General features: G+C 34.5%; 1 protein-coding gene across 1 annotated transcript; it reads left to right on the top strand.

Moving 5' to 3' along the window:
• The first annotated feature begins 10,400 nt into the window (after positions 1–10,400).
• On the top strand, positions 10,401–12,339 carry LOC117932714 (phospholipase A(1) DAD1, chloroplastic-like). The gene has a single exon (XM_034854004.1). The coding sequence runs from the start codon at positions 10,426–10,428 to the stop codon at positions 11,728–11,730; it is 1,305 nt and encodes a 434-aa protein (XP_034709895.1). The 5' UTR covers positions 10,401–10,425; the 3' UTR covers positions 11,731–12,339.
• Positions 12,340–15,512: the final 3,173 nt, after the last annotated feature.

Genomic DNA, 15,512 nt, shown 5'->3' with positions numbered 1-15,512 from the left:
TTTTTTTTTTTGTGGTAAGAAAAGTGAGTTGACATGAGCAAAAAATAATAACTACACTCAGTTCTGAAACTTTCTCAAAATTTTCAGTGCTCTTTTACAGTCTTATTTTCTTCATACTAGTCTTCTACGTTTTTCTATATGAACATGGCAAACAAAAAGAATTCAGGCCAGATGAAATAAAAGTAAAGACTCAGGGCATGGGCCAATGACCAAACTTTAGGGTTAAAAAGTTTTTATCCAGAAGGAAAAGGTTGAGGATATGACAACAGTTTTAGGACAACAAAAAACCCTGGTATAAATTTTTGGCCCGACCCCACTTGTATCCTAACAAGCAGCAGAGCTTAGCATTAGGGTTTTTCCAAAAGTCGTATTCTCTCTTCTCAAGGGTCACTGTAAAGCCCAGCCCAGCATCCAAATATTACTGCTAACAAATCCTTTCGAGCTTTTCCTTGTAGATATTGTATACGTTGTGGACCCAAATCCTATAACCTTGAGCTTTGAGGAAGACTAGTTGTTTATGACAGTATCAGAACCTTGTGTGATGAAAAGTCATGCGTTCGTGTCTCACCGCATAATTTTTATTTTCTTCGTCTCTCTATATACCTCTATGGGGCCTCACATGAGTAAAGGTGTCAAATCCTATAAGTTTTGAGTTTTTAGGGAGACGGGTTGTTTATTATAGTATCAGAACCTGAGTGATGGAAGGTAAATTGTTCGGGTCTGTCTGTATTTCGGGGCCTCATGTGGGTAAGGGTGTTAAATAGCGGAATGTGCATTAAAATCCTACAAGCTTGAGCTTTTAAAAAGGCCGACAAGTATCATTTTACCATTTAAAGGAAAATTGATTGTCTATATAACTTGAGATCTGGTAATAACTTGGGACCAAGGCAATGTATGCCCCCTTGACCCTATACTTGACACCAGAATGTTCATCTTGTTTGATGACTTTAGGTAGTGGTGCTAGCAATTCATGTAGTGTTGGGTGTGGGAGGATGTTGACACAAGAAGAAAACCCTACTGGTTAATTGCATTATTATGGGCACCGTCCTCAATTATAGGTCTAACATATCAAACAATAAAACAAAACTTTTTTTTAGATGATTGATGATGCATCCTGATCATGAATCACGTGATGGAACAGCAAGAAACTCACTTCCGCCATAGATTTGTAAAGATATAGTAGGGTGGTCTCTTTCAGATCAACCAAACTTATAAAATGGAGGCAGCAGGCTACAAGGGACAAAACCTTTTAAACTTGTTCGTACTGTAAGACTAAGTAGGGACTACTGAAAATGCAGTTCACAGAGGGAAGGTCAATAAAATTAAGTAGAAGAAATTTAGTTATCAGATGAAGGTCTTCTATGCCCCACTAGCAGTTACATAATTAAGTCCATACTATAAGACTAAGTAGGGACTATTGAAAATGCAGTTCACGGAGGAAAGGTCAATCAAATTAAGTGGAAGAAATTTGGTTATGAGATGAAGATCTTCTAAGCCCCACTAACAGTTACATAATTAAGAGTGTCCCTTATCTAATGAGACCAAAGGCCCAGAAATGTGAAAAGTGAACCATTCAAAAAGATTTCTCATCTCTCTCTGAAAACACACCCATGTATCAATCATGCAACCGTAAGATGCTGCCCCTAAACTACGACCTTGGCCCTTCAGATTTTTCACCAACTATTCTTAGTTTTCTTCTTTATGAATTATTTTTCAGGTGGGGCTTGGGTTTTATCAATTAAGAGAAAACTATTGATGCATGCTCCCCATCAATAATTCAATACTTAGATTGTTGGATGAGACCTAATCAATGGAGCATGATAATTAATAAGAAGGTCCAAAGTGAGTGACCGTATTCATTTGATTGTAAGCTTCATTTCTTTGTGAATAGGAAGCAGCTTATCTTTATGTCTAAAGAAGCACCCTACAGAAGTATAGAAGCCTTAACAGGTGGCAATATTTGAGAAGGGTAGGGCATCCAGTGGGGGAGTGGGTCTCCCTTCAATACTTGTAGTTGATTGAAATAGAGAAGTACAAAAAGAGTGTAGGACAAAATTTGAACCACTGGAAGATTAAAGTTCTCGACTACCTAGAAGTATTGGTCTACAAAGGAGGAAGGCTAACTGATATTTAAGGATGCCTCAAAGGCGGGCTAGTGATGTTGCAGAACTCCTAGTAAGACTATTATCCATCCTTCCAAGAATCCAAAGGACAATTATCCAAATTATGTTTTGTAACTATTCGTATTCGACCATATGGATAAGCCCAAAGATGTTTTTATAACTTTAAAACATGTCTACAAGATTAAGAAAAACTCGTATTTATATAATATTATAATATTTCTTCTATATCTGATATAGGATATCACAATTACCCTTCATGTAGACACCACATCCTCGTTATATCCTATGGGATTGTAGGGTCATAGATAGACTTCCCTTACAAAGCCAAATAAACCTCCACACTAGAATCGGGGTTCGACTTTAATACTATTTGTAATGATCCTCACCAAACCATGTAGATGTTATCCACTTTGAACTCTAAGATGTTTTCATGACTTTAAAACGCATTTACAATATTAAAAAGAGTTTAGATTTATATAGCGTCATGAACTTTTTCTCTTATCCAACGTGATATATTAAATGTTTTATAATTATTCCCTTTTACTTACAAAAAGTATCAAATCTTACTTTGGCAAAGAAAATGGAACTTTCTTTCTTCATTGCTTCTCTAATAAACAAAAATTCAGATTTTGTACATTTTTCAACATTAGAAAATAAATAACCAATGGGTCTCATTGAAGAGTTTGCTAAGAGAAGTTTTACTTAGAATGTAGCCAAGCTCATTCAAATTTATAATATCTTCAGTTTCAAACAAGGTGCTAGCAATTATGTTGGTTGTTAATGGAGCACCCCCTATTGTTAATTAGTCATCCAAGAAAGGGCTAGTCTTGAACATATGCCACCATTGATTTTCCTTTAAGTTATTTAAACAAGAGATATATGGATAGATTAATTTCAGTTATAAAACTCTTCCATGTCCATAATAGTATTAGAATTTTAGTCTTGGGTAATTCTTTCTCTATGACTCTAATTAACTAGTTCAAAAGATTATGCAAAACACTAGAAACTTATTGACTCGTGCCTTCAACCCCATCTCAATTAACCCAAAATCAAAACAAGAAGCTAGAAAAAAGGGTGAAATTTTTGCTTTTTTCTATCAATCATTCAAAATACCGTTGTATTTAAAGATCGAATCGCTTAACGTGACTAGAAGAAATCACGAAGAGTATTGATTGATCATTTGTAATAAATATAGTAGTTGAATTATGATATTTCAGTCAATCAATTTGAGACAGAGAGTGGAGCCTCCCTATGCGATTTGTAATGGCACCTAGCCGGTAGCCACCAAAGTGGTTCCCAGGTGGGAGCCCTAAAAGGAGCTCATACATCAACTCATGGAAGTTCAATCACAGACATTGACCTTAAGAGATTGGATGATTGTTAACAAGAAAATTTCTACTCATACAGTAACGAAAGGCACCAAAAACATCACATCTTTAGTATTACACTAACAGTGACTGGTCCATGAAGTAGTTTCCCGAAATCAATCCTTTTTGTCAAGAAAATTCAGACATCAGATTCTTCACTCAATTCATCTCCTCATCCCCTTAACTTTGTTCAACGTGTCACGCCATGGCCTACGTCGCACCGACTGATCATAGCCAGTCGATTGGGCAATTCCGTGAGAAGTAAAATTTGTGACAAAGTTCCTACAGAAAAATTAGCATATTTAGACCATTGGAACATGGTGAATGGGATAAAAAGGAATAAGAGAATCAAAGAAGTCAAAAAGTTAATTCTTATTTTCTTTGTGGTCTATCAATCCATCTGAAGCTTGAAAGGTAGTGTAAAGGGATGAAATTATAGGCCAATGAGGGGCTGGCCAACTAAGTGGTTCATAGCCTGTTGATGGTGAAATCCTGAATTTGGTGTCTGCTCATAATGACCTTACCAAACAATGGAAAGAGATGAAATGATCGTGAAGAACAAAGAAAATCAAAGTAAACAAACTTCCCATTGTAAAGGCAAATATTATGGATCAAGTCATGTGGGGTTCAGTAGATTGGAAGTCCCTACTCCAGGAAAATATAAGACGTTCAGAAATTGGAGACCAAGCTGGGGTGGACAATCCTTTTACCAAATATGGGATTTTTTTTTCTCTCTCTTTTTAAGCAAGATAATCAATCAAGGAAGAAAAGGGCTTGAGTCTACACATCATATTTCCAAGAACTGCAAAACAAAGGAAAAGGAAAAAAGAAGAAAGAAGAAACATTTTAGAACTTTTCCATACTAAGCATTTTGAACATAAGATGGCAATGCTACACAAGAAGAATATAATTCCTTAGCTGTTACGTAAATCTTCTCAAAATAAACAGTAATGTTTATATAAATTAAACTAATATTTTTCATCTTTTTAATATCAATTTAAACCTAAATGGATGAGAGTGAGCCTTAGACAGATACCAACTCCACAATTTTTGGAGTAGTGTCAGTGACTCAGTGCAACACCTCATGTAGGAGATATTTGACTACATGCCTTATGCCTAACTCCACTTGAACAAAATAGACCAGTCAAGTCTCATGGAAAATCTATGCTACTGGTGGGCATGAAAATCTTCCCCAAGTACTTTTCCTTGAGGGCTTGCACAAGGGCTAGCTTGGCTCATGACCATGGCTCAACCCAGCTGGGTCAGATGGGGCTTATGTGTCTTATGCTGTGTTTTGACCTAATGGTCTCACCAAGGTGACCATTTAGGGCCATGTGGTTCTTGTTAGGGCCAAAAATTGAAAAGCATATGGGGGTGTTGGATTAGACGCTGTTCTCTCCACTCCCACACACGTGGCCACCATCCACTGGGTTTCAACTGGGCCCCATCATATATATTTAGTGCCATTTGATTGGCTTAATAAGGTATCTCCCTTGGAAAGAGAGGTTGGTTCCAATCTTACCACCGAGAAGAGCCATTTGTTAATAATAAAACGCGAGAAGTGTCTCACTTGGAAGGGCACAAAATTGAGATTTGGGTAAGTCTTTTATCTTTGTGTAGGAAAGGGAATTTCCATGCAATTCAGGCTTCTTTTTTCTTTTTCTTTTTTTTCATTGTATCATGGATATATATATATATATATATATATATACATCAATTGTTTGTCACAATATTAGATGTTGGTAACAATAAGATGAATTTTTAATATGAGTTGGGCATCATATGCTTTCTATCATTGTTGGCATCTTGATGCTGTTTGAAAGTCAAATTTCTTCCAAGCAAGGTTATGCAAAGGTAAATTTTGTTTTTCTTAATCTTTGAGTAGATAATTTGTTTATTTATTCTTTTCAAATTAAGTGATTTGCACTTCTTTTGTGCGTATGCTCGTTAATTATCCATCATTACCTAACATTTCCTTTAATAGAAATTCAAAACCAGAAATAAAAATTTAGTTTTTTTTTTCAATAGTTTAATTTATTTTCTACTTTGGGAGAATGGTATATATACATCTAATTTTTTTTTTTTTTTAGGTTTCAAGAAAAAAATAATAACAATAATAATTACTTCATATGCGTTACTTTCAAAGAACAATTTTCTTCCCTTAAATCTAATTTTCAATCTTTGAATTTTTCAGTTTAATTAGATTGCCTTGAAAATAGGTTAAACTAGAAAAAAAAAATCTCAGATTACTAGACATAAGGTGTAAAGCTTCAACAATCTAAACTCAATTTCAATCCATTAATCCAATAGATGCAAATCTTGTAATTTGTATATGTTTTATCTAATTTGTTTATACTTTTAAACTTAAAATGTTCACTTTCTTTTCTTTCATTAAATCCCGATAAAAAAAATAAAATTTTGATAATAATATTTAATATTTTGAACAATGTGATTATCTATATTAACTTTACTTTTATTATGCATTATCACTTGAGGAAATAAAAACTAAATATGAAGTGAAAAATGGACTATTACGCATTAAATTATCAATTGTCCTCGTTTGTTTTATTAGAATTATCAACACCTTTGTTAATTAACATTAGTAGTATTCATATAAGCATTAGCATTTTGTCTTGAAGAGGGCTTGAACCTCCATGCTCTTTAGCACGAGATTTTGAGTTTCACATGTTCACCATTTTTTAAAAACGCATACAAAAAGATTGACCAACAGTTAAGAAATTTGGAATTAAGATGAGTTTCATTTCATCATAGGGCTAATGAGTTCAATTGAATCCTACCTAAGTTACGAGCTAAAAGCTTCCCACCCATGATGTTAGGTTGAATTAATATCCAACTTGATCGATCCAATTGAAACCTATCTAACTCAACACATATATATAAAGTTGAAAACCTTTAAATGGTGTGATAAGAATTGAATTTGCATTGACCTCCACTTGGACCTCATTGAATCCAGTTTGTAGGAGTTGCAACCTTTCAATTTGGAATTTACATGCTAAAAGGCCATGTCCTAATACTTCTTTTCATTCATATGAAATGGTTGCTTTGAGGAAGCAGGTTTAGAACTAATACCCTAATTAAGTTGCATGTTCTCCTTGTTTTGTTGAAATATTGTTGAAAATCTTGTTAGACTTGTATATATTCATATAAGGTAAGCATATATGGGGAGCACTTGTTGAAAAAGTACACATATTTTTCCTCATTGATGTATTTCCTATTGAAAGGAAAGCACCGAGCATGCATGTGTACTTATATATATATATAGATAGATATATAAAGATCTTTAAATAATGCAATAGGGTAGTATAAAATATACTCCAATTCAATCTAGAGATCTTTCCCATCACATACCTTAGTCTTCAATCTAGAGATATTTCCCATCACATACGTTAGTCCCCAAACCTAACTCAACGAAAAGAAATAGATACCTTACCCTTGAAAAGATCATTTTAAAGTATTATATAGTTTAGGTGAAGATATCTTTTAAAAACAAAGAAAAAAATTAAAAAACAAAAATTGTATGGGTACGAGAAGAACACATCTCAAGTAAGCAGAGCCAAACATTACCTATTAAGAAATGTATATAAAAATATTTTATCAAAAATAATAAAATAATTCATAAATTATAAATCTAACTTTTTTTATATTTTTTTCTTGAAAAGTAACTCATTTTTTAGATAAAGGTTCTTATGTAGATTTTTAAATAAAATATTATTTTTACAAAAAAATAATAAGGATATTTTTATTAAAATAAGACAAAAGATAAAAAAATTAAATTTCAAAACTTGGGTAGTCACCCTTTAATCAAATAAACAAAAAAATTATTGACAAGTTGCATGTAAGTAGGGTAAGATTAACCGTAAGTGTAGCTGTCCAGATACGCATTAAGAGAGGTCTGATGATCATAATTGACCTTCCTTGTCCTTTTTATTTATTTTATATAATTTGAAGAAAAATAGGATTACAGTTGCCATGTATATAATTATTTAAATTGTTGACCATAGTTTTCAGTAAAAAATAAATAAATAAAAAAGAAAAACAAAGGGACCTGGCTTCCTAATCAATTGAGTAGTCTTGAATGTGTCAGAAGAATAATAAAAAGGCTGATGTGCCCATAGTGCGTGAAAAAGTAATGCTAGATTGAAGGTGATTACCAGATCATGTACATTCATGGAAGCTCAATCATTGTCTTTATAAAAATGGTATGGGTGGGTGGAGTTGTGGCCAGTGCAGGTGGGTTACATTAGATGCATTGATGCAAGTTAAAAACTTAAATATCAGCCTCACCTACTGACCAACCAACTGTCTCCTCACTCACAGTGTCTTCGCAACTTCTGAGCGACGGACGTATCACTGCTCCTTTTTAATTGGCTTTGCTCCTGATAACACAAACATTTTATTTATACTAAATTGACCCACTCTTCAGTCATCCAATAATTACTCAACCCTAAATCAATGTGCTTTCAATCAAAACCCATTCATTGACGTCTTCATGCAGTCATTATTTCATTCTGAACTCTCTTGTTTCAAAGTCAAAAGAGGGTGAGGGGTCCGCCCACCCTCTTTACTGCATGTCAGTTTTTTTTATTTAAAGTCTAAGTACGTTTGAATCGATATAAATATAGGCTCTATATTACCATTCATGTTCTAAACTTTACTTGAAGTTTAAAACTTTCGATTTTTTTTTTTTTTTTATAAACAAAATATTTAGAATTAAGCTTAACTTTAACATTTAAAAAAAAATACAAATATTAGGAATCTATCAAGATTATTAAATCCTAATTATTAATTTAGATTTGATATTATCAAGAAGTAAAACTCATATGTTGGTGTTCGAACTTCTAGGGGGTTTAATGTTAATTTGATCTGATAAGGTTGATGGATGACTAGGAAATCCACTTATCACTTTCGGATGCTTACATTAAGGTGTGGTCGAGGAACCCTTTGATTATACCCCTCCAACAATCGAGTTAGAATCAAATCAAAATAGGAGATAATAAAAATAGATTGGCTTTGAGCTTCAAGTATGTTCAAGAAGAGTGGAACGAGGCATTATGCGTAAGGACCGACTTGGCTTACCTTTAGGGCCAAGGTTTGCTTACATATTGTTTGCTCACTGTGTTGTGATTGATTTGTGAGATGATCAATCTTTTTCTTAAGAAGAGATAAGTCGCTAATAGGCATAGAGTATCAAGAAGTTTGTCATTAGTTTGTATTATTGGAGCAAAAGCTTTAGTTAATAAACCACCAAGTTCATACTCATAGCATATCGGGGGCCACATATTTATTGTTCCTATATATACATTTTAATCATGATAATGTATAAATAACATTTTTTAATTATTGATTTGGTTATTAGGTAAGGCTTTCAATTTTGCATAAACATTATAACTACTTTCATTTCAATTCAAAGTTTAAAAACTAATCTTTCTATACATAGAAATACAAATGCAAATATCGATTACATACATCTAATAAATATCCTTTTAACACATGTTTAAATGTGGGAAATAGAGAATGAGAATGAGAAATTTCCTTCATGTTTCTATTTCTTATTGCTTTTGAATTATAATTAGACTCTAGTTTGGGATAACTTCTTGATTTTGGCTTTAAATGGAAAATGAAATTAAAATCTGAGTAATAATTTTTAAAAAGGTAAAAATGGCATTGTAAAAGTTTATTAGAAATGAAAGAACTTCTTATATAAGTTAAAATAAAATCTTCGTGAGATAGTATTTTTTGTCATATTAATTTTTTTTTTAACTTGTAAGCTTTTTAAATATGATTATACTCGAACAAATATAAAAACTTTTATTGAACTTTAAAAGAAGGTTTTCATTTCTTAAAAGCCGATGTAAACACGAGATTAAAAGCATAAATAAGATTAAATAATTCATTTTCATAAAAATTTTAATTACTCTTTTACATAAATATGATATTATGATTCAACATAATATCTTAGGAAATCGTGACCAATACTTTTTACCTGTGCCTCCTATTGTGACGTTCAAATTTGGTTTTAGTCATGAAATGATAAAAGTGATTTTGTTTCTTAGTTATCTTTATCGATATACATTTGTACTTATTTTCTTGAAATTTTTATTAATGGGTTTTGAGAAAAACACACAAAAAAAGAAAAGAGAAAATGGTTTTGGATTTACAGGTTGTAATTTATAAATTAAGGAAATGAAAGAATGGGAAAAATAGAAAGGAGCATGAGGGCACATGCAGAATTGAAGCATGAGATTGTTGTGCAACGTTTCACGAACTTCAATCTTGGGTTGTCTTGCAAGAAGAAAGTAAAGAAACATGTTTTACTGCCTCGTTTGGCCCAGCAGCTGTCGTGCGTCCCTTCAACTGTAAAACATTCCTTCACCGTGCAAAGTTGCAAACGCACCACTATTTTCATCCGACGTTAAAGAAGGGAAAGGACAAAACAAAAGATTGGAATTGGTGAAAACGGCGGCTGTAGCGAAGCCGATGCAAGTGGAGCCGATCGAAGAGGGGTGGGGATCATATGCTCACGTGTAGCCATTTGATGTGAGTAATTCGGCTCCAAGTCAAACTCTACAGCCTGATTCAACGTGGGCCCTACCACCCATCTTCCCTCCGCAGCACCCACCCTCCGTCACTTTTCCTTGTGTGTATCCAACTGCAGTTTTTCCAGTTATAACTCTGGTCCCCACCAACCGTATACACCTACTCTTCCTCTACGCTTCTCTTTTTCATACTTGCCCTTTTTTTTTTTTTTTTTTTTTTTTACTCTTTCTCCTTCATCTCTGTTTTATACTTCTTTTTTGCCCTTTTTTGTCATCTTCGCTTATAAAAAGGGTGGTGGTGATAATGCAACTGAATAGGATATTATTCATCGGTCGCGGAGAACCTCTGATACCATAAGAGGGGGTGACGTTCTCACAATGAGGCTTTCTCTCAAACCACTAGGGCCATGCATAGTGAGCAACAGTAGCAGGGACTTCACATCCCGGAGCTGCATCACAGCATCTCAGCCAGCTACCTTCACCAGGAGGTTCATGGAGAAGAGAGGTTCTAAGAATTGGGAAGGCTTGCGCAAAGAGGTTGAGGGTCAGTGGGTGCATTCGCGGGGGAATCCCAGACTGGTCAAATTGGGAAAGAGATGGATGGAGTATCAGGGGATCAGAAACTGGGATGGCTTACTCGACCCACTGGACGATAAACTCCGGTGCGAGATTCTCCGCTACGGAGACTTTGTCGATGCTACCTATAAGGCCTTTGACTTCGACTCCTCTTCTCCTACCTATGCCACTTGCCTCTTCCCAAAGAACTTCATTCTCGACGGCGCCGGTTTGCCTAATACCGGTTATAGGCCTACCAGGAATCTCCGCGCGACATCTGGCATTCAGCTGCCACGTTGGATCAAGAAAGCCTCGAGCTGGGTGGCCACCGAGTCTAGCTGGATTGGGTACGTGGCAGTCTGTCAGGACAAGGAGGAGATCGCCAGGCTTGGTCGGCGTGACGTGGTAATTGCGTACAGGGGCACCGCCACTTGCTTGGAGTGGCTGGAGAATCTACGCGCCACCCTCACTCCTCTCCCTAGTGCTCATTCCGATTGTATGGTGGAGAGAGGATTCCTCAGCTTGTACACTTCCAGAACAGCCACGTCACCCAGTTTACAAGATTTGGTCAGAGAAGAGGTCGCCAGTCTTCTTCAATCCTACGGCGATGAGCCACTAAGCCTCACAATTACCGGCCACAGCCTCGGCGCGGCCCTCGCTATCCTCACGGCCTACGACATTAAGACCACATTCAGCCGCGCCCCGCTTGTCACCGTCGTGTCCTTCGGCGGCCCTCGCGTCGGCAACCGCAACTTCCGTTGCCAGCTGGAGAGGCAAGGCACTAAAGTCTTACGCATAGTAAACTCCGACGATCTCATAACCAAAGTCCCCGGCTTCGTGATCGACGACAATGGCGTGGCAGGGGATCACGACGTCCGCGTGTCGGGACTGCCCAGCTGGATACCAAAGCGCGTGGTTGACACACAATGGTTGTACGCCGACGTCGGACGAGAATTGCGGCTCAGGAGCAGGGACTCTCCCTACCTCGGTAGCATCAATGTAGCCACGTGTCATGATCTCAGGACGTATCTCCACCTAGTGGACGGCTTTGTGAGCTCCAAGTGTCCATTCAGGCCCATGATAAAGAAAGTCATCAAATCCTACGGTGCGCAGAAGATTAGGGTGTAGATTCATACCCAAAATGTCTATACACGCATACAGCAAACTGAAAACTCATTCCCGCCAAGTACGGGGGGTGCGCATTGTCAGGGTTGGCCCACAAGGAAGAAATTCTCGCTCGTAGCTAGCAGCCCAGCGCCATTCTTTTTATGTCAACTCGACGGTGAGGCCATGCATAGACCACCGGCGCACTTTAGTCGCGTAGGCTTTCCACTTTCCAGTGAAAAAAGGGGGAAGTTGTTCTGTTTGGTAAGGATGGCGTGTCACGTGCCGACAAACATATTGACGAAATTGCCCTCCATGCCGACAACATTTACGCACACTGCCACTGCCCCTGCCCGCCCACAGCCTCACCGACCCGTGTTCGTGGGAGCTACGCCAGCACATGCCGCAACCTTGCTTCGTCACTCACCTAACCCAGCGCCGTCCATTCCGAGTCCAACCGGTCGGTTCCCTCGAAATGACCAAATTACCCTTCGCCATCCTTGATAATGGAAATAACAGCAGCAATAATATTACCCACAAGTGGGGTGGACTATTAGCACTTTGGGGTCATATTTGTAATCATGAATTTATTATTATCATTGCGGCTATACAAAACTTTACGGGTCATCCTCGTACCGGTGCTCCTAATCATTGTTTAAAGAAGAAATCCTTATATTCTTTTTACCTTCTTTTATTTATAAATTCAATCAATATTTTCCCACTTTTAAGTTTCTCAATTTAATTAAATTTTGACTTCAATAACGAACACAAGATCACGTCAAAGTCGTCATTTCAAACCATTAACCTCTATACCAAATCAAGCTAAAGCTAAACCCAACCCTCTCCGATTCATTTTTGGAAGATATTTTCTACCAAGCATGTGAAAATACAATTCTAGTCTCCTATAAGCTAATCCAACTAAACTTAGAAGACTAAAGACTTTATCCACTTGTAATCTTATTTTAATTGGTCAATGATTAAGATTTTTCTTTCTTATGGGAGCTTTATTATCACGGGATATCTCTTAGAATGCCGGTACTTGAATAGGAATAAGGCATAACGCTAAAGGCAAAAGGTATCTCCTCCTTGAAACAAATTATATTTTGTTTGATTGCTAAGAAAAATACAAATCAACAAAATTGTCTCCTTTTTTCCTATGATCCGATATGGTCTATTTGAAGCGGACAAAATACAGATATGACTAATTTGGGTTTATTCATTGGAGGAGATTTTTCTATTACGGGATATCTCAAGACCACAATAATAGTTTGAGCTATCGTTAACATTCTTGTACGTAGTGAGAGAGTTTTCTATTACTCTTTGAAATCTTTCGATTAAACCTTTACCATTGAGAATGAAGCACATCTCAAAACCCTAATCTAAAATATGAAGCATTCAAAAAGCCGTGATTTTTAGTGACAATGCATTGTTGATCGAATATTTTGTAGTATAAACAAAATTAATCACAATCTTATTTCCAATAAAGGATCCAAATTCTCTCATAAAATTATCATTTTAATTAATTACTTAAAAAATTATGGGTCCATAAAATAAAATAAATCAGAATTGATAGTTTATGTCCACAAATGGTGGTCAATGAATGAGTTGAGATTCATATCAACCTTTGCAATCACTTCCTAGGTAGCTACTTCACTATAGTTATGAAGAAAATATTTTCCTCTTTGACCGTGACATTTGTAATGTAGTACTTTGGAATATTGGAAACAATCCCTCCATATACTTGAAGAGTCATATTCAAAAAAGTATTTAGTAATAACTTTTAAATTAGTAATAACTTTTAATTTTTTATTTTTAAAAATATAAGTCAAGATGGGTATGTAATGGAAAAAGGTTAAGAGGAGATCCGCGTGCTCGACAAAATGGGACAGCTCATTTGTATTTAATAAAACAAAATAACTTCTTCTTATTCTCAAGAAAACGAACGTCTTGTATTCACGGGAACACGAAAAATCACTTTAAAATGCGAAATGAAATAAGAAATATTTAATATCATAGATATGTCTCCTAGACAAAAACATGTGTCCATATTAAAAGACTAAAAAATTAAAGATGTTATTTCATAAGAGACAATTTTTTCACCAAAACAGGTATATGACAATGCCTAAATATTTATTTGATTATTTTAATATTTTTAAATTTTGTTTTAAAAATATAAATTCAAGCTTAATTGAGTGGTGTGGATTAATTTGTAAGTTGTGAACATGATTTGCGTTGGTGTGGGTTTTTCTAATTACGTTTGAAAGAGGATAAGCTTGGAGTCAAATCTCCACCAAACACACCCCATTTTTCACGAAAATGTACGGCCCACAAGCCTCCTTGTACCAGTATTTGACCACAAGCTGCTAGGATCCACTCTCTATGAGCTTTTCAGAAAATAAAAAATAATAAAAAATAAAGTTTCTTTGTATAACCACCCACATCTGGTGTCTGGAATCTGAAATTGTGGAATGATTCGTTTTGGACCACAATTTTCTTTTTGAAGAGTTATTCAACAACAACCAAACATAAATAGGAAGGATGGGAAATAAATAATGAAATTTAATAATTTTTATTTTTTATTATTATTTTATTTTTGGGGGGAGGGCGGTTGCGAGTTTTTTTTTTTTTTTTTTGGAAAAAAATGGACATTCCACGTGTTATAAAGGTTTGTTTGAGAATTGTTTTTTGAAACAATTTTATATTCTAAAAAAACATTTGATATAAAATTTATGTTTAAAATATATTTAAAAATAAGTTAAAAATATTTTAGTTTTTCAATCAGATTTTTGTTTTATAAAATATTATAGAACAATTTTTAAAAACTATTTTTTAAAATTATTTTAAAAAATAGTTACCAAATAGAATCTAACATTTTACAAAATTATTTTTGGATAATATAAAAATACATTCTTAATTTATATTCAACTATTAACTGATTTTGTATTAAACATTTTAAAATTTGTTTGATAGTAATCATAGTAAACATTTCTAATATTTTTAGTATTTCAAATTTTTAAAACTTTTTTTTATGAAAAGAATTATTTTCAAGTATTAAAAAAACTAAAACATTTTCTAAAATCATTATCAAACAAGTTCTTAATTCTTATTGAACGATATTAATTTCTTCTATCATACGAGGGCTTCTAATCTTTTAGTATTTGAAATTTTTATTAAAATAATTATTTTTAAGCATTAAAAAAAACATAAATCAAGCAAAGTCTTTTTTTATGTTGAATGATATCAATTTCTTTCATCACATAAAACACAAAAATGGTTTTATTTTTTAATAAATAAATAAATATATGCCACAACCATATCGTTGCCATGAGCATCACATTGAGTGTGACACCAATAAATACTTTAAATTCACATCACAAAAATAATTATGATAAGAATAGGTTATACGTCTAGCATTTGCTTTTGTTTACATTTAAATATAATATAATATTTTACAAAAATATTTTATTACAAAATAATTAATCACATTTCTATTTTTAAATAGATCATAGGTACGACCTTGTACATCCATTATTTGTCACGAGAATTAGATATTCATTTTAGATTGTTCGTATTCATTATTGAGTGATGAATCTTGCTTGTTATCGGGCTTTTACAAAAAAAATTATCGACAAATTATTAATCTCGATTGGTCTTTGTAGTAGGTTGGGACCAATATTCAAGCATAGGTGATACGTGATACACAATTTTTGTATGCTCATAGGAAGACCTCAAATATGTGAAGTTAGAAGATTGTCGGCTGTCCAATGATTTAGGGACTGTTTGATTTTGGAAACCTATTTAACCTA

This window comes from Vitis riparia, chromosome 15 (genome assembly GCF_004353265.1).
Source record: "Vitis riparia cultivar Riparia Gloire de Montpellier isolate 1030 chromosome 15, EGFV_Vit.rip_1.0, whole genome shotgun sequence".
Taxonomy (NCBI): domain Eukaryota; kingdom Viridiplantae; phylum Streptophyta; class Magnoliopsida; order Vitales; family Vitaceae; genus Vitis; species Vitis riparia.
The sequence above is the reverse complement of the archived record's forward strand: the minus strand, read 5'-3'. Positions and strand labels throughout refer to the sequence as shown.